The sequence below is a fragment of the Megascapheus bottae genome, chromosome 25 (genome assembly GCF_031878675.1).
Source record: "Megascapheus bottae isolate mThoBot1 chromosome 25, mThoBot2.hap1, whole genome shotgun sequence".
Classification (NCBI taxonomy): Eukaryota; Metazoa; Chordata; class Mammalia; order Rodentia; family Geomyidae; genus Megascapheus; species Megascapheus bottae.
The window spans coordinates 23,854,188-23,879,348 of NC_143533.1; the positions used below are offsets into that span (position 1 = coordinate 23,854,188).

General features: G+C 57.5%; 1 protein-coding gene across 2 annotated transcripts; it reads left to right on the top strand.

Annotated features, from left to right (window-relative positions):
• Window positions 1-86: 86 nt before the first annotated feature.
• Rasgrp1 (RAS guanyl releasing protein 1) lies at window positions 87-24,725 on the top strand. 2 transcript variants are annotated; one of them, XM_090318623.1, is made up of 17 exons: window positions 87-171; window positions 3,182-3,351; window positions 10,133-10,238; window positions 11,591-11,653; window positions 12,587-12,718; window positions 13,695-13,848; window positions 15,033-15,206; window positions 15,441-15,557; window positions 16,020-16,295; window positions 16,568-16,648; window positions 18,011-18,115; window positions 18,222-18,331; window positions 18,417-18,561; window positions 18,978-19,014; window positions 19,457-19,609; window positions 21,207-21,580; window positions 22,705-24,725. In XM_090318623.1, exons 1-17 carry the CDS (start codon window positions 137-139, stop codon window positions 22,837-22,839), a joined length of 2,367 nt encoding a protein of 788 aa, XP_090174749.1. In that variant the 5' UTR covers window positions 87-136; the 3' UTR covers window positions 22,840-24,725. The 2 variants fall into 2 exon arrangements, with proteins under 2 accessions (XP_090174749.1, XP_090174750.1); XM_090318624.1 differs by lacking the exons at window positions 87-171; window positions 3,182-3,351 and adding an exon at window positions 9,166-9,796.
• The last annotated feature ends 436 nt before the right edge of the window (window positions 24,726-25,161 follow it).

A 25,161-nucleotide genomic window follows, 5' to 3' on the forward strand; every position in this document is an offset into this window, starting at 1 on the left:
GGGGCCGCGCGCAAACTTTGCGCCTGGCTCCTCGGGGCGCCGCTCGGGTGCGCGGGCGCCGGTGCCCGCGGGGCGCGGGGCGGGGAGGAGGCGGCAGGGCCGGGCGATGCGCGGCGCTCGGTGAGGCGGCGCGGCCATGGGCACCCTGGGCAAGGCGCGCGAGGCTCCGCGGTGAGTGCGGGGCCGGGGCCGGGGCCGGGGTCGGGGTCGGGATTCGGATCCGGGGCCGGGGTCGGGATCCGGGGTCGGGGCCGGGGTCGGGATCCGGGGTCGGGGCCGGGGTCGGGATTCGGGGTCGGGGTCGGGGCCGGGATCCGGGGTCGGGGCCGGGGTCCCCACGCCTGGGAACCGGGCGCGGGGCTCGCGCGGCCGCACGTCGGCGCCGGGGTCCCCGACCCCCGCGGACCCCGCGCCCCCCCCGCGGCTGCGCCGCCTGGCGGCCGCCCCGAACCTCCGGAGAGAAGGGGGACCCGCACCCGTCCTCCCCCTCCGTCCTCCCCCGTCCTCCCCGTCCTCCCTCGTCCTCCCCCGTCCTCCCCTCTCCTCTCTCCTGTTCCTCCCCCTGTCCTCCCCTCTCTCCTCTCCCTCCGTCCTCCCCCGCCCTCTCCTGTCCTCTCTCCTGTTCCTCCCCCTGTCCTCCTCTCTCTCCTCTTCCTCCGTCCTCCCCCGTCCTCCCCATCCTCCCTCGTCCTCCCCCGTCCTCCCCTGTCCTCTCTCCTGTTCCTCCCCCTGTCCTCCCCTCTCTCCTCTCCCTCCGTCCTCCCCCGCCCTCTCCTGTCCTCTCTCCTGTTCCTCCCCCTGTCCTCCTCTCTCTGCCCTCCCCCGTCCTCCCCCCCCCCCGTCCTCCCCTGTCCTCTCTCCTGTTCCTCCCTCTGTCCTCCCCTCTCTCCTCTCCCTCCGTCCTCCCCCGCCCTCCCTGCCCTCCCCCGTCCTCCTCTGTCCTCTCTCCTGTTCCCCCCCCCCCCGTCCTCCCCTCTCTCCTCTCCCCCGTCCTCCCCCATCCTCCCCTCTGCCCTCTCCTCCCCCTGCCCTCCTGGCCCTCCCCCTCTCCACGGGACTCTGGGGAGGGGCACAGGTGGCAGTGAGGAAGCCGCTCCAGGCAGGAGCAGGTGTGGGAGGTGTGGGGCCTGGGGTTCGGCCGGGACCCGCAGAGGAGCCTGGCGCACAGACGGCCGGGCCTCCCGGCATGGCCAGGCCCCTGGGCAGGCAGGCCTAGAGCTGGCTCCCCGCCTGCTCCGAGCATCCCCGCCACCCCTGGCTGGCAGAGGGGGACCCAGGGCGGCAGCCCTCAGCGCCCGTCTCCTGAGCCTGAGGCTGGGGTTACAGACCCCGGGCCTGGCGGCGGAGCTTGGCGTCCCTGCTCTCTTTTTCTATCCTAAATTCTCCTTCTAGATCTTTATTTATTTATTTTTTTCTGAATTTGCCTTCAGTCGTTCTTAATTCTGCTAAAAGCATCTTCCTCTGAGAAATGCCATGTGAACCCCAGCGGGAGCCCAGTGGGGACTGCTGGGACCCAGGCTGGGGTGGGGGAAAGGGTCCTGGGTGGTCGATGCCACCAGCCATCGCTGTCACCTCCCCAGATCCTGCAGGAGAAGCTCTGGCCCCAGACAGACCCCCACCCCAGAGCCTGCTGCCAGCTCCCCTGTGTGGAGAGGCCCGCGTGCTGCCAGGCGGAACTTGTGTCTTGAATCCACCATTGGTGTTAGTCTTAAAGGAGGCGAAAGTGGAAAGCGAATGCCAACGCAGGCGCAGGTTTAGCGTTGTCCTCACTTGTAGGGAGGGAAGGAAGCCAGGCTGGTGAGAGTGGCACGGGGTGTGGGAGGCTGGCTGCCAGCCTGTGGGCACCCCCCCTCCCCGCCAGCCAGCCGGCACCCCCACCTCTACACATGAGTACTTTGCAAAACAATGGCAAACCATGCATCCTGAGCTGGGGGGCCCAAGGACAGCTCCAGGGACTGCTCGCCCCTGCTATTTTGTTGTGGGGCTGTGTTCTCAGGTTCTGATCGGATTCTGAGTCCATCCGAGGGTCTGGGTGGACGTCAGTCAAGGCCAAGCTTGATCACTCAGCCTTGGGCCCCAGAGGCCAGGCAGGTGCAGGTTCCGTTTTATTGGCCTCATGCTGGGTGAGGATGGAGCCAGCGGGCACCTGCAGAGCGGCCCCCAGCCTGCGTCCAGTGGACCCACTGTGGGGCCACGTCCGGTCCAGTACGTGGTCTTGTACCACAGCGCCTGGAGCACTGTGCCAGCCCCCTCTCCGAACCCAGGGCCCCGCCCCAGAGGGAGGACACATACCCAGCTGCCCAGTCCTTGCCTTCTCTTCTCTCAGGCTTACTACCCAAGCAGAAGTTCGGTTTTTTATTTTGTATCAAGGAACTTCTAGACTGCTTTCACGCAAGAACAGCTGAGATCTGAGGATCAGGGTTCAAAGCCAGCCCGGGCACTAAAGAACGTGAGACTCTTCTCTTCAATGAACCAGCACAAAAGCTAAAGAAAAAGAATGGAAATGGGGCTGTGGCTCAAGTGGTGGAGGCAAGCCTTGAGCTGAGAAGGCTGAGGAAAGCAGACACTCAGGCTGTCCGTTCAAGCTTCATTCGGCACTGACACAGCTGACAGCAGGCCGTGTCCTGTGCGAACTTGTCCTCTTCCATCCAGTTCTACATCATGACCTTTTCAGAGTCCAGCTTGGACTCTGAAGACCCAAGTGAGGACTCGAGAGGGTGATGTTCAGAGATGGACGCTGTCTTGGGGACCTCCTCTTGTGTGATTGGTAGCAGCATGGGATCTCTTAAGACCAAGCTAGATTTGTAAGAGAGGCAGGACTAAGGTAAAACCTCCCCGCCGCCCTCTTCTGTCTACGTGGTTCAGTGGCTGCTGACCTTCTGCCTTCTGCTCTTCAGGCCTGTGTCCTTGGCTTAGCAGCTGAAGTAAAAGCGAGGCCAGGGCCTGATGGCGGCAGAGGGACCGCCCCCCCCTTCCAGGGACCTCGTACCTGGTGGTTAAAGGGAAGATGGCCCTTTAACAGCCAACCAGTCGGTTCAGTGCCTTTGCCAGGAGGGAGGGCTGGGCCTTCTTGGCTCTTCCCCACCCCTTTCCCCTCCCCAGCTGCCTTCAGAGCCCTGCTTTCCCAGGGTGGCCTCCTCCAGCTCTTCCTCCTCCCTCACTGCCTCCTCTCCTCCCCCAGGAAACCTCTCCATGGCTCCCGAGCTGCCCCCAAGGCTCGACTAGAGGCGAAGCCGGCCCCCCTGCCTGGGCCCCTCAGCCTGGCCCAGGTTCCCCAGCTGGGGGTGATGCTGCCCCCGGCCCGCGCTGCCAGCCTGGAGGACCTCCTGGACGGCTGCATCCAGGCCTTTGGTAAGCCGACCGTGGAGGAGAGGCCTCCCTGCCTCACTTGGTTCTGTGTTCTAGAAGAGCAGCCTGGCTTGGATTGGAGCGGGGGGGGGGGGGAGGGGGGGGAGGAGTGCTTTAAATATAGCTCTGAGCCCTGGAAATGTTGGCGGGCCTGGTGCAAGGCGTGTGATGGCGTGGGCTTTGCAGGTCGTGAGGAGGGGAGAGGAGAGATGCTGCTTAAAGTGCGAAAAGCGAGAAGAGTGATGGAGCAGGTTCTCCTCCGTGTCTGTCTGGTGGGGAGGGGGGGAGGCAGGGTGCACCTGGCACTCTCTGCCTCTACCATCTGGGGACAGAAAGCCTCTGTGCTGCATGAGCTCTTGTTGGGGGGCAGACAGGGGAGAGAAACCCTTCGGGTGGAAGGAGCCTGCGGCCAGCAGTCCCTGTCTTTCTTGTGATGGTGGCGTGGGAAGCAGTGATTTCTCTGCTCCCAGATGCAGGGGTGGACTTTGAATTTCGGGGTTTCCAGCACCCCGTTCTTCTGTGTTGGATTTTTATTTGTATTTCTTCATTTCCTACTGGGATGTGCATGAGTCTGTGGGGTTCCCCTGAAAAGCACAAGAGTATTAGAGGTTCCCCTCGCCTCACTAGAGGGCAGGGAGTCAGCGGGAGGCCTAACCATCCCCCATGGTGGGGCTTAGTGGTGACCCCAACCTCGTCTGCGCCCTGGATGCAACTGCGAATACCTATGTCATTTCAACACCGCTCTGGAGCCTCGGGCTGGGCCGAAGGACCCGCCACGGAGTCACGTGGAGGTTGTTTTCCAGTCTTGCAGAAGTCTGAGCCCCACCCTCCCTCTCCACTGGAGTAGGCTCGGCCAGGGTGGGGCCCAGAAATTTGCATATCTGACAAGTTCCCAGCCACCTGCTGCCTCGCTCCTCCCTGAACCTCCCTTTGAGAATCACAGCTTCACTGTGTTGTTGGAGTCTTAATTTGGAAAAGAGAGAGAGCCGGGCACAGCTCAAAGGTCTAGGACTTGCCTGGTATGCGCACGCCCTGGGTTCACCCCAAAACACATGCAGACAGACAGACAGACAGACTGAGAGGAAGGAAGGAAGGAAGGTCGGCTGGGGCCAGCGGTGCATCTCTAGGGACAGTCTACCCTGGTGGCTCTCCTTAGCATTCTCAGCCGTGAAGATGACCCACACCATTCGGAGAGGAAGGCTGCATTTGACGGCTGTTGTCTACATCTCTTATTTAAGTAGTTGTGCAAAGGCCTTCACCTCAGCATAGCCACCTGCAAGTTCAAGGCATCGTGAAAAATGTCACCCCTTCTGTGGGTCTCCCGTCTCTCCTGACCGCACCCACCCCTCCCCGAAAGTTCCCGCATGCCCACCTGCTCTGATTTCGGCATTCACCCCGTTTCCTCCCCCACTTTACACCCTGCTGCAGACTGGCTGTCAGCCAGGGCCACCCACCTCCCCCTCCCCCTGCAGGAGGGCAGCTCTGCCACACCCTGCGCAAGGCCCCTTGGTTTCAGGGTCCCTGGATGGAGGGGTTCTCGCACCCAGATAGGAGTCCAAGCCCACCCACTGCCAACCACCTCTCCAAGCATCTCATGAGCCCGGCCCTTGAAGAGACACCGGAAGCCTCAAGCAGTCCTGTCCATAATCGACTGAGACAGCAGTGACTGGGCCCAAGGGCATCTCAAGGGCACTTCCTGCCCCAGGCTCCCATCCTGTCACCTTCTGTCTGCAGTACTGGTTCCCCCAGAGAGGCTCACAGTGTGGGCTTGGTGTGATGTCCTCGCTGTCCTGAAATCCTTAGCCGCTCTGTTGAGCGAGAGGTCCTGTTCTCATTATCACCGGGCTCTCGTCCCCATATAGTCACATGCTTAAGGGTCCCAGGATCAGAGGGAGAAAGAACTGGCCATACGCAGACGACAGAACGATTCTGATTTCTGTCCTCTTTTCTCTTTTCTGGGGGCGATAGCACTGGGATGCCGGGCTGTCCTGAACTGGCTCCAGAGAAATTGCTAGCTCTTCCACAGTTTTGCAAACCAATTGTTAAGCACAGCCATGTTAGAAATTCATTTATAACTGGTGCTAATAGCTCATCCCCTCCCCCCTCTCTCCTCCTCCTCCTCCATTTCTGGCTTTTTGCTGGTTAACTGGAAATGAGGATCTCTTAGCTTTCTCTTCTCAGGCTGGTTTGAATCATAATCCTCAGATCTCAGCTTCCTGAGTAGCTAGGATTACAGGTGTGAGCCACCAGTGCCTCTGTGTGTGTGGGGGGGGGTCTGTATAAAAGCTTGTAAGTCTTTAATGTCATTTGCTCTAGGCATTTCTGCTTTTTTGTTTGGTTGGTTTTTGGTCAGTTGTGTTTGAACCCAGGATTTGGGTACGCTGTTCCTGAGCTCTTGTAACTCAAGGCTAGTGCTCTACCACTGTGAGACAGCCCCATTTCTGGTTTTCTGGTGGTTAATTGGGGAGAAGAGTCTCATGGTCTTTTCTGCCCAAGCAGCCTTCAGATGGCAGCTTCCTGAGTAATTAGGATTACAGGTGTCAGCCAGCGGCCAGCTCTGCCTTTCCCTTTTTGGTCCTGGGGATTAAACTCAGGATACTGCATTTTCTAGACACGCGCTTTGCCACTGAGGTGCATCTCAGTCTGCATTGCTAGTTTCATAACACAGAGAAATGGTGCATTTTAACGACTTCCAGTTGGTCCTTGTTTCTTTCATCTTCATTCTAAACTCAGAAATCCATATTCACAGACGTGGCAAACGTTCCGTTGACACTCTGCCTTCACACCCTTCCAGGCGTGAGTGGGCAGAGTTCCTGTGCTGCTGGAGAAAAGGTAGCTTTGGGTGCCAGTTCTGAGATGGGCTTGCAGCCAGCCTGGTTCGGGCTGAAGCCCAGAGCACTGGGGCCAGGTCAGTCACAGGCTTGGAGCTTCCATTTCTCGCGCTGGGCCTGGGGAAGGGGACTGAGACGTGGACACGTCTAGAAGGAGGTGTGTGGAGCTCCTGCAGGATGGGGACTTGGAGAAAATCCTGCAGAATTCCTGCACTTCGTGTTGTTTGACCCCCTGGAGGGCAGGGCGCTCCCTCCGGTGAAGACTTAGGAACCCCAGCATTTAAATCCATGACTTTTCAATTGCTAGCCCAAGCGAAGTCTGTTTGCTCTTATGTGAGCTTTGTTTTTCATGGTGGCAAGATGTAAATAAGATAAGAGCAACCACTTCCCTAGACATTTTTAAAAGACGTAGAAACTTACCTTAGTAACGGCTCACTTTTGAGCTGCACTGCCCCACACAATGTTTGTCACACATATGCTAAATTCTCCTGATTTTGTAAGTTCTTGCATTTACAAACATCCGTCTAGAATTCAGCTCTCATAAATAACTTCTTTAGATACAGAAAGCACAGGCTAGACAAAAGAGGGAAATTAGATTTAATCCACTGGGAGGGGATGGGGGCAGGAACATTTCCCCCCCGTCTGTGGACAGTTACAGGCTGTAATTAGACACAGGGTTTGATGATGGATTCTGTGTAACTCTTCACCTTTCCTCGGTTCACATCTTTGCCGAGCAGCTTTGGTAGAGGGACGCAAACACCCAAGACCCGCTGTTCCAGTTAACGCTGGTTTTAAAAAACACCGTTCTAGCATAATTCCCATCAAATACAGGACATGAAAGTAAGGGTTGCTTAGCAACGAGAGCAAAGCTAATGAGGAGTGAAGGCCCGACAGCAGAGGAGCGGGCTCGCTCTTTCCAGGGCCCACGGCTGGTTTTAGATGTCATACACAAAGGAGACCACGTACCTCCTCTGTTCTGTGTGGGCAAAAAGATCTTGTTTGTTTGTTTGTTTAAATTTTGCCTTTTTTTTGGGGGGGGGGAGTCAGTCTCTGGTCTTGAACTCAAGGCCCGAGCACTGTTCCTGAGCATTTTTCCTTTACTCAAGGTTGGTGCTTTACCACTTGATCCACACCTCCACTCCACTTTTTCAGTAGTCGCTTGGAGATGAGAGGGTCGTGGATTTTCCTGGATTACAGGCAGGAGCCGCCATGCTTGGCCTGTTTTCATGAACCTTCTACGGGAATCCTCAGAAGCCCACAAGCCACAGGGTAGACTCAGGAAGCAGAGGCAGTGCTGCAGGGAGAGGCTGGGCTGCTTTCGGGAGGAACGGCAGCCTCTGCTTGGTTTGTTGTTTCGTGAAAGGCTCCAGGGAGGGGCCGAGGTTCCTGCTAGAATGTTCTAGCAGGAGGATTTCTAAGCATGGATGCAGGGACTACGAGAGAGGAGAGGCACGCGAGAGACTGACAGTTGTGTGCCAGGGAGAGGAAGAGACTCAGAAATATGGCAGCTGGGATGAAGTCCTTTGAGAAGTTAGGGAGGGAAGAGCCTTTCATCAGAAAGAGAATTTCTGGAGGGAGGAGCCAGGTCTGCCTCCCTTGACAGATCTGAGTCAGTGGAGGACTTCATTTACAACCAGGAATGCTCAGGAGTTACATCAACATCATCATCATCAACATCATCACATCATCATCACATCATCATCATCACCATCATCACCATCATCATCACATCACCATCACCATCATCATCATCATCACCATCATCACCATCATCATCATCACCATCATCATCATCATCATCATCATCAACATCATCATCATCAACATCATCACATCATCATCACATCATCATCATCACCATCATCATCACCATCATCATCATCATCACCATCATCATCATCACCACCATCATCACCATCATCATCATCATCACCATCATCATCATCATCATCACCATCATCATCATCATCATCACATCACCATCATCACCATCATCATCATCACCACCATCATCATCACCACCATCATCATCATCACATCATCATCACATCATCATCACATCACCATCATCACCATCATCACCATCATCATCATCACCATCATCATCATCACCATCATCATCATCACCATCACGTCATCATCATCACGTCATCATCACCATCATCATCATCACATCATCATCATCATGTCATCATCATCATCATCACCATCATCACCATCATCATCACCATCATCACCATCATCATCATCACCATCATCACCATCATCACCATCATCATCACCATCATCATCATCATCATCATCATCATCACCATCATCACCATCATCACCATCATCATCATCACCATCACGTCATCATCATCACATCATCATCATCACGTCATCATCGTCACCATCACCATCATCATCAATTGTTGCTGAATGGACTGAAAAGGTCACCTCCCCTCGTGACCTCTCAGGCCCCTGCTTCGTCAGAGAGGACAGGCCCAGACGGAGGAAGGTGGCAGTGCCTTGGAAAGATGGCTGCCCTGCTCAGAGCCGAGAGCTCTTCCTCACCGCAGGCAGTCCCTGCCCCTGGCTGGGCATTTAGAGATGGCAGTCGCTCACCCAAGAAATCTGGGTCGCCCTTGGCGTACAGCTTCGTGCCCAGGCAGGAAAGCCTGACCAGGGAGGAGCGAGCCCGGCCGGCCTGCCCTCCCTCGTGTCTGTGCATGCTCCCTGCACGAGCCCAGCCACCCGGCCCCTTGTGGCGGCACACCTGTGACTTTCCTGGCCCAGAGATCGCCATGGAAACCAGCGGGCCGAGGAGAAGAGGTTTCTGAGTGGCTCCCTGGCACTGGGCCAGCTCGATGGCACACGCTGTGTTGTTGTCTCTGCACGGAGCATCACCCCACATCCCAGCCGCCAGGCGCCGGCTCTGCAACTCAACCCTGGGCCGGTTTCCCTCCTTCACCGGCCTTCACCTCGCACCAAGGACCTGATCTACAGGGGTTGTGTTCCCTACCTAGACGGGGACAGGGTGGGGGACGGCAGAGCTTCTCCACAGCTTTTCAGGTCCCTCAGAACCCCCAAAACAGAGCTTTCCATGGGGTAGCTTCCCAGATCAAGAAGAGAGTGTTGGGATTGAACCCTTGGCCTCTCCCACGCCGGCGGAGAACTCGACTGCTGCCTTGTACTATGGGACTCTCCCAGAATTTTAAAATTGCGATAGAATGAAGCGCTGCTTCTCCCCTTCCCCGGCGTGGGGGTGATGGCTTTCTGGGCCCCACGGCGTTCTCATCCTGAAAGTGTCTGGAGAAGCAGATGGGAATGACAAATCCTGCCCGCATGCGCCCATGGCCCACGTCTTGCTTAGGATTTTGGCTGCCACCCTGCATTTTGAAAAGCCAGGGGACGACAACAAAGTGGAATTCTTCATCGACATGGTTCAATCCACAGCATTGTGTCAAACTATCAAAATCCAACCGAGCGCCGGCAGCTCACGCCTGCAATCCTAGCGGTTGAGGAGATTGAGAGTTGAACATTGCAGTTCGAAGCCAGCCAGGGCAGAAAATTCCATGAGACTCTTGTCTCCAGTTAACCAGCCATGAGCTGGAAATGGAGTTGTGGCTCACATGGTAGAGCACACACAGAATCAAAATCCAGCAGCTTAGAAGACCCAACCCTCTGTAGGGGAGCGTGCCCGGGGGGGGGGACAGTGGATGCGGCATCTTTCTGCCCAGGGCTGGCGTGTGCCATTGCCTGGGCATGGGAGTGGACACGGCCGTCCCAGCCCGACGTGGTCCCCAGAGGCCAACCACCTCGTCTAAGCTCCCTGGCCAGCGGGGGGCCCAGGGGGCCGTGGCTAATGACACTTGGGGCGGAGACTGGCAGGGGGACCCAGGAAGCCAGGGCGGGATGCACGGGCCCTGCGGGCATCAACGCTGCCTCTAAACGCCCCCCTCCCACCGCAGATGCCGACGGGAACCTGTGCCGGGGTCACCAGCTGGTGCCCGTTCTCCTGGCCATGCATCGGGTCCTCATCTCCTCGGCCGAGCTGCTGCAGAAGGTCATGGTCCTATATCCTCGAGCCCCGCGGGCCTGGGGGCCCCGTCCACGTCGTCCTGGAGGTGGATGTGACGAGGACGGGGTCTCCCGCCATCACTGCAAAGCCCTTCTGCACGGACAGTGCACCCCCCCACCCCCCAGGGGCTGGGCTGAGTCCTGACCTCTGGCCTCACACCCCCCCCCTCCCGTTTTATCCCATGGCACACAGAAAAAAATCCCTCGGCTCCGCTGCGTGCGTCTTGCACCCTGGCCTGCCGGCTTCCCACACCCAAGTGCACGCCCACCGCACCCTGCGCCAACCTCCACAGGACCCCCCTCCATGGAGGACCCCTCTGCAGGACCCTCCCCACCCGCCAGCCCTCCTTCCTTTCCCAGTGCCTCTAGGTTTCCGCCAGGTGCCAGTCACGCCTGTTATCTAGCCACTCTGGAAGCTGAGCTCTGAGGATCATGGTTCAAAGCCAGCCCAGGCAGGAAAGTCCATGAGACTCCTCTCCATTTAACCACCAGACAACCAGAAGCAGAGCTGTGGCTCAAGGGGTAGAGCGCTAGTCTGGCGTGGAAAGGCCACTCAACCCCCCCCCCGTCCCCCCCCCACACACCCACCCACACCCACCCACACACCCACACACACCCACACACACCCCCACCCCCCCCACACACACACTCTCCACAGAGGCTGCTGCTGCGCCCAGGACCTCAGGTGGATGCCACAGAAATGCTGGGAACCCTCACTGCAGCTCTGTGTCCAGACTTAGAAGCCAAGGAGGAGAGGCCTGGCAGGGAGAGTCCTGCAGCCAGGACAGGAGTCTGTCATCAGAGGAACCATGGCCCCGCCTGCCCACGGGCACAGGGCCGGACTTCTCATTTCTCCAGCTGGCACATGAAAACCCCTTTCCTCTGGCCTGCCAGCCCTGCCCACGTGGCCGCCTGTGTCTGTCTGTCTGGTCAGCACTGAGGCTTGAACTCAAAAAGGTGTGAGCATTCTTCCTTAGCTGTTGTTCTGCTCCCTCTGATGCTCCCTCTTGGGCCACGCCCCACGTCTGTCTTCTTGGTTAATTGGAGATGAGTCCCCCAGACCCAGCTGATTGGATGGGATGTGAACCCCGAGCCTCAGGTCTCAAATCCTCCCTTAGTAGCTGCCAGAGCCTGCCTGGTAGAAGCAGTCTTTCTAATGACCGTTTCTTCTTGGAGTTTGCTACAGAAACTGCTGCTGTGTAGCTCGGTTACCAGACACACAGGAAAGGGAAGGAGGCTCTATGGACACAGGCACAGGGCCCTTCCCCGGGTTTGGCTCTGTTGTGGCCAACACACGTGGAGCTGGAGGCTCTTTGGTTTCTTCCATTTCTCCTTAACCACAGCTCTACCTACAAAGAGGCCCTGGCAAAGGGGTCCCCAGAGCTCTGCCTGAAGATCTGCTACTTCGTAAGGTATGTATCGGCACGCACCAGTGTCCCCGTGTGGAGAGAGGGAGGGAGGGAGGGAGGGAGGGAGGGCTGCACCTCTTCTACTTTTCCCTGCCCCCGGCCCCCCATCGCTGCACAGGCAGGAAAGGACAAACCTTAATTCTGGCCATTTCCCAACACAGCCCAGTGGGTTTCTTCTGTGGCCCTGAGCTTACTTTTCATACCACTGGAATTGTGATTGTCTTCAGTTTTATAGCATTTTATGTCCACTGACACAGGAATTTAGAGATCTTTTTGATGCTTGTATCCTTGTAGTCGCTCTTATCCAACTGCCTATTTTTGTTTCCTTTGTTTTTCTCCCGATTGTTTTAATGTAGTTGAGATCAGAATATTCATAATTGCCCATATCCTGTCATTTTCACTTAGATTTGTAGCCATGCATCCTCAGAGTCTTCTGTAAATACTACTTTCCATGTGTGCATACTGTGCCGCTGGGTGGGGAAGTTTGGGTTGTCTACTGTTCTCTCCTACTTAGTTAATGCAGATACATGGCACCTGAAACCATCCTTGTTTTTATTCCTGGTGGGTTGTGGGGCTTGAACTCTGGGCCTGGGCCCTGCCCCCGAGCTCTTCAGCTCAAGGCTATCCTGCTCTACTGCTTTGAACCACAGCACCACTTCCAGTTTTCTGGTGGTTAACTGGAGATCCGTGTTGCCCGGCTTTTGTGCCCGGGCTGGCTTTGAACCTCGATCCTCAGATCTGTCTCCTGAGTAGCTCTGATTACAGGCGTGAGCCATCGGTGCCTGGCTGTCCTTTCGTGTCTTTTCATGTTCTTGTGCCTTGTTCTACCAGAGGCTTGGCCTTTCCTCCTTGGCTTCCTCTGTACAGCTTCAGTGTCCCGTGGGCCCCACCGGGTGTGTCGGGGCCGGACTGTGGGTCTTCAACCCCGCCTTATAGGTACTGGATCACCGAATTCTGGACCATGTTCAAGACGGACGCCAGCCTGACAGACACCATGGAGAAGTTCCAGGAGCTGGCGAAAGCCGCGGGTGAGGAGTCACACTGCCGTCTCATCGACACCACTCAAATGTGAGTGCCACGGCCTCCACCTGCAGAGACCACCCCGCCCCTGCCCGGCCAGCGCTGCCCTCACAGGCGGCCACCCGGAGCCCCCGCCCCCCCAAGCAGGCACCATCTTCTCACAGCCCAGCCAAGCTCGGCCACGGCCAGGCCCGGTCCACATTGCCTAAGTGACCCAGGCTGCGAGAGACCAGTTCAGTGATTCCAAATACACCCTGAGCTTGGATGGGGGACAAGGGCTAAAAACTGTGCCCTGCAGGTGAAGCTTGAAAAGTGGGCAGTGCTGGGAGGAGGGGCAGGGGTGTCACTGGGTCCCCCAGAAAATGTCTTCCCTACTTGAGGGAAGGGAGCCCCAGTTTTCACCACAGAGCTGCTCCTTTTGCGGGAACTTAGCCCCCTGACGATAGGGGATTCTAGAGCGAGAACCTGTGGCTGAGATCAAGCAGAACTCTCGATATCTGCTCCACTGTCGCTCTTCCCTGGGGCCTGGGCTCGAGTCCTGGGCCTGCTCTTCCCTGCGTTGGCGTCGCCCGGCTGGTTGAGCCAGTCCAGGGTGGATTTCAAAATTCCTCCTGGAGCCCGCGGTGTAACCAGCTGAGTTCTCCCTGCGCCTGTGGCTTAAGGCTGGAGCAAGATTTGTGCCAGGCGACAAGCCAGGGCGGCCGCCACCTGGTCTCCCGCCTGGCTTTCCTAGCTGGCCGGGCCCCGCAGACCTTACAGGATAGTCTCCATACCCCTTTACCAAACTGGGAACCCCAGTTTGGGAAACAGCTGTGCCACCCGCTGCTCCTCTCTGCTTCCCCAGTGCTGGAAATCCAGACGGGAGCCACATGGGTTCACTTCGCAGAGACCCTGGGGGGCGGCCGAGGTCACCAGGCCTCCCTGGGCACTTCAGTAGACGGGGGGCCGTGTGTTCTCGTGGGCACGGAGGGTCCAGCCTGTGAACCGCTGCCGTTGTTTACTTCCCTTTCCCTGCCCACGACAGCAACGCGCGGGACTGGTCCAGGAAGCTCACGCAGAGGATCAAGTCCAACACCAGCAAGAAGCGCAAGGTCTCGCTGCTCTTCGACCACCTGGAGCCCGAAGAGCTGTCAGAGCATCTCACCTACCTTGAGTTCAAGTCTTTCCGGAGGATTTCCGTATGTACCCAACCGCACGGGTGTCGACAGCCTGGGCCCCCCCCCCCGACCCCCTCAGCGTGGGCTCCACCAGGGGACTCCCTCCTGGGCCTCCCCACCCACTCACCAAAAGGTTTTGGGTGTACAGGGGGGCGGGGGCTCACGCGCCCTCCCCCCATGCACTAGTTATCCTGTAATGGTTAATTTCCAGAAAGTTCCTGTTGGTCTTTCTCAACCAAAGGAGATGATGGGATATGTGCGCGTAGAGCTTGAACTCACTCTCGGGGAGGCTCTGAATGGCTCTGGGAAGTCCCTAAGTTAAACAGAGGCCAGAGCCCCAGCAAAGCCCCACTCTGGGCTGCCCACATGTAGAGGCCACCAAGCAGAGCAGAATGGCCGGCGGTGGGGAGGAGAGGCAGGCTAGAGTTTACTGTCAGGGTGAGGGAGAGCGCTGAGGACAGACTGTCCTCACTGCACCCCAAAGGGTCTGCTTCCCTACAAGAGACCTTACTGCATCAGGTGCCAGCGTGTCCTCGTACCTTCTCCACAACTGACCCTGGGTTGCTCCCCCGCCCCAGGCCAGCAGGTGCAGTGCGGCCTTGAACCTAGAGTCTGTGTGAGGCTCTGGTAGGGTGCACGGAGGCAGGGAACCAGGGCACTGCAGAAATCTGGCCACCTCCTGAGGGCCCACAGTGCCCTGTCTGCCAGTGGGGAGGACGCCGGACGCTGGCACCTGTGTCCACCCCCCTTCCGGAGATCGGGTCCGGGGGAAACTGTTGGTTTGCTTTCCTTACGCGGTTCTAAGTCGATTTCCTACGCAACATGTGGCATCAGGGAAGTTCAGCTCTGCTGGGCACTGAAGGGCATTTGATGACTTCGGCTCTGTTAGGGGAGGTGGTGAGATGAGGAGGACGGGTTTGCCATTTTCATTTTTGAACTCCGAGGTCTGGTCCGTCCCTGAGCTTTTGTGCTCTGCCACTTGAGCCACGGCTGTACGACCAGCTTTTTTCCTTTTTTTTTTTTTTTTTTGGCACTTTATCGGAGATAAGCGTCACAGACTTTTCTGCCCAGGGCTGACCTTGAAGTGCAATCACCAGGTCCCAGCGCCCTGAGTAGCTCGGGCTGCAGGCGCGAGGCGGCAGCGTCAAGTGAGGACTTATCCCAACGTTCCCTTCTCTTCGTGAATTCCTGTGTCCCCTCCCCAGTTCTCTGATTACCAGAACTACCTTGTAAACAGCTGCGTGAAGGAGAACCCCACCATGGAGCGTTCTGTGGCCCTGTGCAACGGCATCTCCCAGTGGGTGCAGCTGATGGTGCTGAGCCGCCCCACCCCGCAGCTGCGGGCCCAGGTCTTCGTCAAGTTCATCCGGGTGGCGCAGGTGAGCGGCGCCAGCCACGTCCACGCAGGCTCCTCGGGCTGCGGGAGGCCACGGGGTGCAGCTAGGTGGGCCGTCTGTGGGAATCCACAGATCTGCCCCGGGGCCCTGGACTCCACTGAGTTAGGTGAGGGCCGCTCGCTTGCTTTTATAGCCATGGCAGAGACAAGCAGGGCCTCCAGGCAGCGGTGCGGCCCGGCCCGTGCCCTGACGCCGCCGTCTCTCTCCCCATTGCAGAAGCTGCACCAGCTGCAGAACTTTAACACCCTGATGGCCGTGATCGGGGGGCTGTGTCACAGCTCCATCTCCAGGCTCAAGGAGACCAGCTCACACGTCCCCCATGAGATCAATAAGGTCAGCGTCCCCCCCCCCCCCACCTCTCGTCCCCTACCAGCCAGGGAAGGGCAGGGTGAGCAGAGGAGACCCATGATGGGGGGAGAGGGGCTGTGACACGTGGCCTCGCTTCTTCCTGCTGGCTCACCTCAGTCCCCAACGGTCCTGAGAGCAGACAGCACAGCTCTGAGGAACCGAGCACAGCCATTGGGCTCAAGGTTTCCTACAGTGGGGGTTTGCCAGTAGCTGCGTGACCCCGGGAGAACTCGTCAGCCAGGGCAGAGTCGAGTTCCTCTCCTGGGGAGGAGGCCCGGGCGTCATAAGGCCCCATAGCCGAGGCTGTCTGGCAGAGCAGCAGAGCAGGGAAGGGCGAAGGTTCCTTGCTTTTGAAAAGACGTGCAGTGCAAACATGAGAGAAGCCGTGGGAGTTGGGCTGGGTAGTCCGAGTGGCCTCGGCGACCGCTCTGTACCTCTGCCTCGCAGGTCCTGGGTGAGATGACGGAGCTGCTGTCCTCCTGCAGAAACTACGACAACTACCGGCGCGCCTACGGCGAGTGCTCCCGCTTCAAGATCCCCATCCTGGGGGTTCACCTGAAGGACCTCGTCTCCCTGCACGAGGCCATGCCCGACTACCTGGAGGACGGCAAGGTGAACCTGCCTAAGCTGCTGGCTTTGTATAACCACATCAACGAGCTGGTCCAGCTGCAGGAGGCCGCCCCGCCGCTCGAGGCCAACAAGGACCTGGTGCACCTGCTCACGGTGGGCGTCCCCCTCCTAGACGGCCGGGCATGCATGCACACGCACGCACGCACGCACGCACACCGCCAGAGGGTCCCGCACCAGGGGGGCGCACAGCCTAGAAAGCCACGAGGACTCCAGGAGCTTCCTCGTGGCAGGGGTCCGTGCACATGGGGAGGCGTGTACACCTTCACAGTATGTCAGCAGGAATTGCTCGATGGCCACAGCGGCTGTTTTACCAGGCAGACTTGGTGGCTGGGAGCTTAAGGCCCCTGTGCTGTTCCTCTCTGCAGCTGTCCCTGGACCTCTACTACACGGAAGACGAAATCTATGAGCTTTCCTACGCCCGCGAACCAAGGAACCACAGGGCGCCGGTGAGTTTCTCAGCTCCACTGTTCACGTCAAGAGCGAGCATCTTCTTTCCACCGTAGCCAGTCATGTGCTAGAAGAGAAAGACAAGCAAGGTGGCATAGAGTTCCGGAGCCTTTCCAGCCCCGCCCCCCCCCCCCCCCGAAAAGAAACATGGGTGCTCCAGGGAGGAAACCCTGCTCCTGTTCTGGCACCGTGAAAACCACTCACTGCAGGTCAAGGCAGGTTTCATGGCCAAGGTGTTGGCATTTCGATGGAAAGGTTCACTTGCCTGTTTTTGAATTTTAATCTGGCTTTCAAGGATTTGGAAATGGATTTCATCCCAGCCCACACAGGCTTCAGATTCCTCTGTGTCTTAGGTTTGATTTTTAACTCATCATCACCCACCTCTGTACTAGATAGTGACTAGAGAATAAAAAAGGAAATAGAAATGGTCCATTTTATTCTACACTTCAGCCCCAACCCCCCCTTTTTTATACTTTTTTTCCCTTCTTCATAGGATCTCACTTCTTTTGCCCAGGCTGGCTTGTTTGTTGAGACGCGTCTTGCTCTTTGCCTTGAACCTTGGTTCCGATCCTTGCTTCCCAGTACCCGAGATTACAGGCAAGAGCTTCCATGCCCAGCCTTGAGTTCTCACTTCTGGTTAATTTTTCTGGTGGCTGGTTACTGGTTACTTATAAGCTTTGGAGATAAATCTGCTCAGATCATCGACCCACTTCATTTTCAGTTTGTTTTGACAGTGCTTTGGTTTGAACTCGGGGCCTTGAGCTTGCTAGGAAGGAAACACTTAAGGTACCTCCCGTCTCTGTTATTTTTTTTAAGAAAGTATTCATTCTCGTCCAGGGCTTGCCTTGAACCTTGGTCCTACCTAGACCCCCCCAGGTAGCTAGGCTTCTAGGTTTTCACATCAGACTCTTAAGACGGGGTCTTTCTTGACAGCGTTTGACCAGAATGGCCTCAGAATGGTCTCTGATTTGTCTTCCTCGTCTCCTGTGTGCTGTCAAACCTAGCCTTAGATCTTCATCCTGAGCCCCTCTTACGGCACTTTCCCCCGTTCTGAGCAGTCTCTGGTTTGATGTCATTCCGCTGGTCAGTGTTTTTGCTTCCTGTGTGAGCACAGGGCTCCCCATGGGGGAAGTCTGTCTGTCCTGGTTTCTTGGATTGCTTCTTCCCTGTACTTCCTCCTGTGGCTGGTTTGCCCTCCGTGCCCGGAGGTCAGTAGAGGTCGGCGTCCCGGGGCCTACAGCGGCTGGGTGGAGAAGGACCCGGAAGCCGGCACCCTGGGGTCTGCCGCCTGGCGGGACGCACAGGCGGATGTCTGGCCGCGGAAGTGCGGCCTGCTCATGGCGCTTCTCGGCTGCCCGTAGCCTCTGACGCCTTCGAAGCCTCCAGTAGTAGTGGACTGGGCCTCTGGCGTGGCTCCCAAGCCGGACCCCAAGACCATCAGCAAGCACGTGCAGAGGATGGTGGATGTAAGTGTGCTCGGGACGGCACCGGGTGTGCGTGGTCTCCAGGCTCCTGCCTGGGGAGCCCCCCCCCCGCCCCCGTCACTGTGCTCACCGGGCCTCTCCTCTGCAGTCTGTCTTCAAGAACTATGACCACGACCAGGACGGCTACATCTCCCAGGAAGACTTTGAGAAGATTGCCGCCAGCTTCCCCTTCTCCTTCTGTGTGATGGATGGCGACCGGTGAGGAGGGGTGTGGAGGGTGGGGCTGGGGACGGAGAGCAGGGGTGTGGAGGGCGGGTGGGCGCTCACCCCGCCTGCCCCGCAGGGAAGGCCTCATCAGCAGGGCGGAGATCACGGCCTACTTCATGAGGGCCAGCTCCATCTACGCCAAGCTAGGCCTGGGCTTCCCTCACAACTTCCAGGAGACCACCTACCTGAAGCCCACCTTCTGCGACAACTGTGCGGGATTTGTAAGTGGCTCCCCAGGGCACCCCAGCTCAGGGTCCCAGCGAGCCCCGCGCGCGTCGGGGTGGCCTGCCGTGTCTGGTCATATGTCTCCCCTGGTGCACAAGCTACAGGAGGCTGGGTTTGGCATTGTATTTACGTAACATGCCTCAAGCATTAGGGAAAAACACCACAGCCCCCTTTCCCCGAGTGCTCGGGGGTGGGGGCCTGGAGGACTGCATGCGACCCAGTCCAGCCAGCACGGCCGCCCCAGGACGCTTGGGTGGACTGGTCAGCACCCAGGCCCCTTATGCTCGGTGTAAGGCAGAGGGCAGTGAGGCGGGGGGCCGGCGCCCTGCCCTTCCACCAGGGCGGCACGAGGGGCAGGAAGGCATGAGCCCCCAGGGGAGTGACGGGGGTTGTGTTGTCTCTTCCTCCGCAGCTCTGGGGTGTCATCAAGCAGGGGTACCGATGTAAAGGTAAGGCCCAGCCCTCTGGGGGGCTTTCCTCACCCTGTGATCCTCCACCAGGCCCCCTGCCTCCCGGTCCTGAGGAGACTTCCGGGGTCTCAGGACCTGTGTGCCCTGCCTTGTGGCTTGCACACTTCGCTTCAGGCAGAGGGTGCCGCGTCCAGGAAGGGCTCCCACAGGGGCCTTGAAAAGCAGCCGCCAGCTCAAGGCCTGGAAGCCTAGCTGCTCAGGAGACTGAGGTCTGAGGATCATGGTTTGAATCTAGCGCAGGGCAGGAACCCTGAGCCCCTCATCCCCAGTTCACCACCAGAAAACCAGAAGTGGAGCTGTAGCTCCAACTGGCTGAGCTCCGGCCTCCGCAAGAGCTGAGGCCAGAGAAAGACTGGGCGGACGGTGGGCCGTGGGACGGCAGGACGTGACCGCGGGCCTGAGCCACGTGCCTCGCCCACAGACTGCGGAATGAACTGCCACAAGCAATGCAAGGACCTGGTGGTGTTCGAGTGCAAGAAACGAGCCAAGACCCCAGCCGCTCCTGCCGAGAGCAGCACCTGGGCAGGGCCCGTGCCCAGCCTTTACCCGCTCGGAGCCAAACACCTGCTGCAAGGTAGGCAGGCAGGCGGGGCCGCGTCTGGGGGCACAGCAGTGTTCCTCCTCACCTCCACTTCACCTCCGCCCCCGTGCTGGGCCAGGCCTGTCTCTCAGACCTTGGGGGTCTGAAGGACAGATCCCCCCCCCCCCCACAGAACATACTAATGAGCTACTGATCTGACGGTCTGCTTTTAATCCAAATGGACGACTGTCACCGGGACAGATGGCCTGTGACACCGCACCCGCATGTTAAGAGCTAGGCATTCCGTTAGGCTATCACAGGTCTCCGCCTTCCCCGAGGGGAAGCCCTCCCGGGGCTTAGAGCTCCTTGTCTGCTGCTTCCAGAAGCTCGGCTATTTGAGGTACACTAGTGCTTGCATCAGAAGCCATGATTTGGGAGGCTCCAAGAGAACAGAACTGAAGTGGCCCTACAAGCTCATGTGGCGTCCCAGCCGCTTGGGAAGCTGAGATCCAGGAATCTGCTGTCCAGCACAAGCAGACCTTATCCAAAAAATCCAAAGAGCTGGAGGCCTGGCTCAGGTGGTGGAGCCCTGGGCTAGCAGGCCCGTCAGACCCCAGCAGCAGTGAGGCCCCTTTATGAATGAGCATCCTGGGGGCTGCCTGGGCAGGGTCTCCCACTTAGGGCTGCAGGCCCCGCCCTTGGCCTCTGAGGTCACCGCAGTTGAAGGAGGTACAGGAGTCTTGGCCCTGCACCAGCTCCCTGGTCCAGGGAGAGAAGCCCAGCGTAGCCCATCCCCAGACAGACAAGGAGTCCAGGGGCCCTGGGCTTTCCCCGGCACATGCATGTCTGCGGCAACAGCCCTGCTGCCACTGCACCTGTCATGGTCACCACTGGCCTTCTGGGCATGGCCACTGGAGAGGCCACTGCCCATCCACATGAGGCCCTGAGAACACAGGTTCTCAGGGCTTCAAGGCTCCACAGTGCTATGGGGCAGCCAGCACCGGGAGGCCTGGCAGTGGCCCTGCGCTCGAGTGGGGACGGCTCTGTCCTGCACCATGCCACCCCATGCCAGGTGTCCGTGCACCAGTAGGCTTCTGAGACAGGACCCAGAGAAGAGTCCCACGCACGCACTGAGGGTAGACCCGATGAAATACTCCACGGGCCGGAGTGTGGCCTAGTGGTAGAGCGCTTGCCTAGCTTCGTGAAGCCATGGGTTCAGTTCCTTGGTACCACGTACCAGAAGTGGTGCTGAGGCTCAAGTGGTAGAGCTCTAGCCTTGAGAAAGCCCAACGACAGTGCTCAGGCCCTGAGCTCAAGCCCAGGACTGGCAAAAGAAAAAAATAAGGAAGTACTCCACAATGTGCCATGAAGACACTGGGTAGACAAGGCCACCGCAGTGGTGGCCTGCAGAGGTCGTGTCCACTCCGCGGGGAGAGCTGGACATGCCCTGCGCTCCCCTCATGTGCCAGCACCGTTCTTCAAGCAGAAAGGAGGTCAGATGAGCTGTGCTCAGGGCCACCCCTGTTTTCTCCACCCCCTGCGCTCCAGACCTGGTGAGTCTGCAGCACGAGGCAGGGAGGGCAGAAGCCCACGCCACCGTGTCCTCGGGGCTGGCGCAGCCCGACCCCAGGCCGGCCTTGTGCTCCCACAGGTCCCGAGGAAGGCACGCTGACCTTCCACGGCGGTGAGCCCGGGGAAGCCCGCAAGGGCAGGACCATCATGCTGGTGGGCGCGTCCTCCCAGAAGATCTCCGTCCGCCTCCAGAGGGCCGTGGCCCACAAGACCACCCAGACGGAAGCCCTGCCTTGGCCAGGCAGCGAGGGCCCTCCCGGGCACGTGGGGCTCTCACCCCCGAGGAAGGCGGCCCAGGACACCCTCTCCGTGCCTCCCAGCCCCCCATCTCCATGCCCCAGCCCCGTCCTGGTCAGAAAGAGGGCTTTCGTCAAGTGGGAGAATAAGGAGTCCTTCCTGAAGTCAAAGGAGCTCCGTCACCTCCGACTCCCAACGTACCAAGACCTGGAAAAGGTACCTCTCTCCCCACGCCCCTCCTGCACGTGCCCACCCGACAGCTCAGGGGCAGAGCAGGTGACAAGCGGCAAACCGGGTTGAAGGAGAAGGGGGGTGGGGTGGGCAGGGGAGGCAGAAGAGAAGGGCAGTGTTCATTTTAATCGAAGCCTAGCCAGGCATACATCCACGGACACAAAACGATTCATGTTCAGCTGGCCTAAGGGGCGACACTCACTACATACCTTTGATTTTTTTTTTTTAGATTTTTGTGGGTCATGGGGCTTGAACTCTGGGCCTGGGCGCTGTCCCTGAGCTCTGCATCTCAAGGCTAGCACTCTACCACAGCCCCACTTCCGGTTTTCTGGTGGTTAACTGGAGAAAAGGGTCCCACAGATTTTTGTGCCCGGGCTGGCTTTGAACCACGATCCTCAGATCTCAGCCTCCAAGTAGCTAGGATTACAGGCGTGAGCGACCATGCACGGCTACATACATTTTAGAAGAGCAATTCTCTGTCTTCCTAGCACATGAAGTCTTGTCCCTAACTCCACGGTCCTATCCACAGTGAACTAGCCAAATGAAGCCAGTGTTCAAAATCAAGGGCTGTCTTACCAAAGGTTGTGTTATTTTAGCTTCTGTATACCTCTGACTCGGCACACGACAAAAGACAAGTGAAAGACTCAAATCTGAAAGGAGATGGGCAGTGTTTGCTCCCCCACAAAACTGGACCTGTCACCTGCTTCCAGGGGGCGAGGCAGCCGACATGACAACACTGGCCTCGCAACCAGAAGCCTAGAAGTCAGCCACTGCCTCTGTAATTAAGTGCCTACAAATTAGATAACTAATCTTAGTTTAGGGAGTGGGGCAAAATTGTTACCTTTATCCAAAGAGTACTTCAGCGTTCAGTGACTGGTGTGTGTGTGGGGGGGTAATTTAAATGAACTATTCCACCGCATGGTGAGGGCTGGGTTTTCTAGCCCTGCTTCCATGGCTCAGCTCAGTTAATAACTGCCACACAACATGCAGAGGCGGTGCCCCGAGTGGGTCCCTAGGGTAGCGAGGTACCCCAGTGGCACTGTGTCCCGGCAGTGAACGGGAGGGGCCCGTGCTGCAGCACTGACAGCCCCACCCTCCTTTTCCCGTAGGAGATAAATACCCTGAAAGCAGACAACGAGGCCCTCAAGATTCAACTGAAATACGCGCAGAAGAAAATAGAATCCCTCCGGTTGGAAAAGAGCAACCATGTCTTGGCACAAATGGAGCAGGGAGACTGCTCTTAGCCCCTACAACAGCACGGAGGAGCACCCCGACATCCTGGCTCCCGGACTCATCCGCAGACCCAGGCGGTGATTTCTACAGAAGCTGAAGAAGGCAGAGCTTGTGGCACTCACAGTGCAACTCTTTTCTAGAATGGACACCACGTGCTGAGCCATGCCGATGGTTTTCTGGGAAGGGAACATCTCAGGTGGCCTGACTTCCTTAGACCGGCAACCTCTGGCATTGGGTCTGCTTTGTTTCTTGGGTCTTCTGAAAACGGAGGGGTTTACTCTGTTCCAACCACAGGCCTGCTTACATTGAAAAACCACCACCCCTAACCCCCAGAATGACCTCTACAGGCCAGCATTCTTTGTGAATCTGGTTCTGACCTCACTACCTCAGTTCTAACCAGTCCGCCTCTCCTCCCCCACCTCTCCTCCCCCACGCCTCCCTTCTCTCAGGCTCTTACAAGAGCACATGCGGCCAGAAGGGAGCTTCTAGAATTCCGCAGAGCTTAACTAGGTGAGGTGGCTCACGCCTGTAATCCTAGCTACTCAGGAGGCTGGGAACAAGGTTCAGAGCCAGCCAGGCACAAAAGGATGTGAGACTCTTTATCTCCAGTTAACCTCTGGAAGTGGGGTTTGGCTCGAGTAGGACGGTAGCCTTGAGCTGCAGAGCTCAGGGACAGCGCCCAAGCCTAGCTCAAGCCCCACGACCCACAAAAACAAACTGCAGAGCTGTGGCAGAGCTTCTGCAGCATGCTCACGGTGAGGTGGCCCCACTGCAGGTCCACTCATACTTCTGGCCTTAAAGTCCTCCCCAAATAACACGCTCACTGCCACAAACAGCTACCACGTGTCACACGTGATGGCCTAGGCTGGCTAAAACAGACACAGCATAAGCACGCTGTCCTGGGCGTTCTGCACTAGAAATTACAGACATACAGCTTTTTTTTTTTTTTTTAAATAAGTTATTTTAAAGTTTTCTTTGAACTGGAGTTGTGCGAAAACTTTTCACTGTTACTTAGAAATAAGCTAATTGGATCAGTCTTAATAGCTGGCGGCATGTACATATGTGTATGACGTGTATATACGAAAACAGGCATGCATGTGGCTTGTGAACAACTTTTAGTCACCTGCACAAGTTACCTTGGAGTGGAGTTTGTGGTGAGATGGAGATTTACTTACGATGTAGATGATACTCTTCTGCAAAGTAGCAAGTGCCGTGCTGTGACCCTTCTGTTAGGAGAGTGGGTGACAGATGAGTGGATGGGTTCACTTCTCCACCTGGCCTCTTCTCAGTTCTCTCCAGAACCCTCTCTATGACTGTCGGGGGAAGAGGTTTTGCTCTCTGGCTTTCAAGCTCCGGTAGCACACTGACTCACACAAGCTGACTGACTACTAACGTCAGAATCACAACCAAGTCCAGACCTGAAGCCAGCAGCGCAGGCTGGCCTGCGTGAAGGATTCAGGGTACACAGGTGGTTTCTTAGCTCAAACCTCACCCCAAATTTGCGTGTGTGTTCGAGTTGCACACTGGCAACAGAGAGGTAGCCTGTGGCTAATGGTTGAGTTTTCAAAGTCACTTTACACAGACTCATCCTTTTCCCAAACCCACGCTCGGAAGTCCTCCCCCCGAAGCAGGGCTGCTGAGGTCCCCAGCCTGCGACTGCTCAGAGCAGCTCCGTTCCTTCTCATCCATGGAGGAGTATGGAATGACTTGCCTTCAGTTTCTAGCGTGAGCGGTGGGGCCTGGCACAGTGCTTTTAAGCAGTCATGGAGCAAAATTCTTTTTCTTCGCCTGGAATACAGGTGGCAGGTCAGCTGTATTGTAAATAATCTGCACCACACAGGAGGTGGTTGGGTTCTCGTGGCACTGAGAAAAACAGCATGCCTGGGCCACAGAAACGTGAGTGTGAGTGAAGCTCGTTGCCTGCAGCGTCAGGAGCCACAAGAATAGGAACAGCTGGTCGCCCGTGGCTCCTGCCTGTGATCCTGCATGCTCAGGCCGCTGAGACCTAAGGATCATGGTTCAAAGCCAGCCCAAGCAGGAAAAACTTGTAAAGTGGTAGAGTGCTAGCCTTGAACAAGAAATGCTCAGAGACAGCATCTAGGCCCTGAGTTCATCAAGCCTCACAACTGACCCCCCCCCCCAAAAAATCTAAAACATGGTAATGTCTAACTGAGCCTAGGATGTGAATCCAGTTTCCCCCATACCTGAGCCAGGGACAGACTGGGTCTCTCAGTACCAAGGCACCCAGGCTCTCTGCAGACTCCCCCTCTTACAGGCCATTGTTGAATTTGTCTGAAGGTGTGTAATATAAAAGAACTGCAAGGAAAATGCCA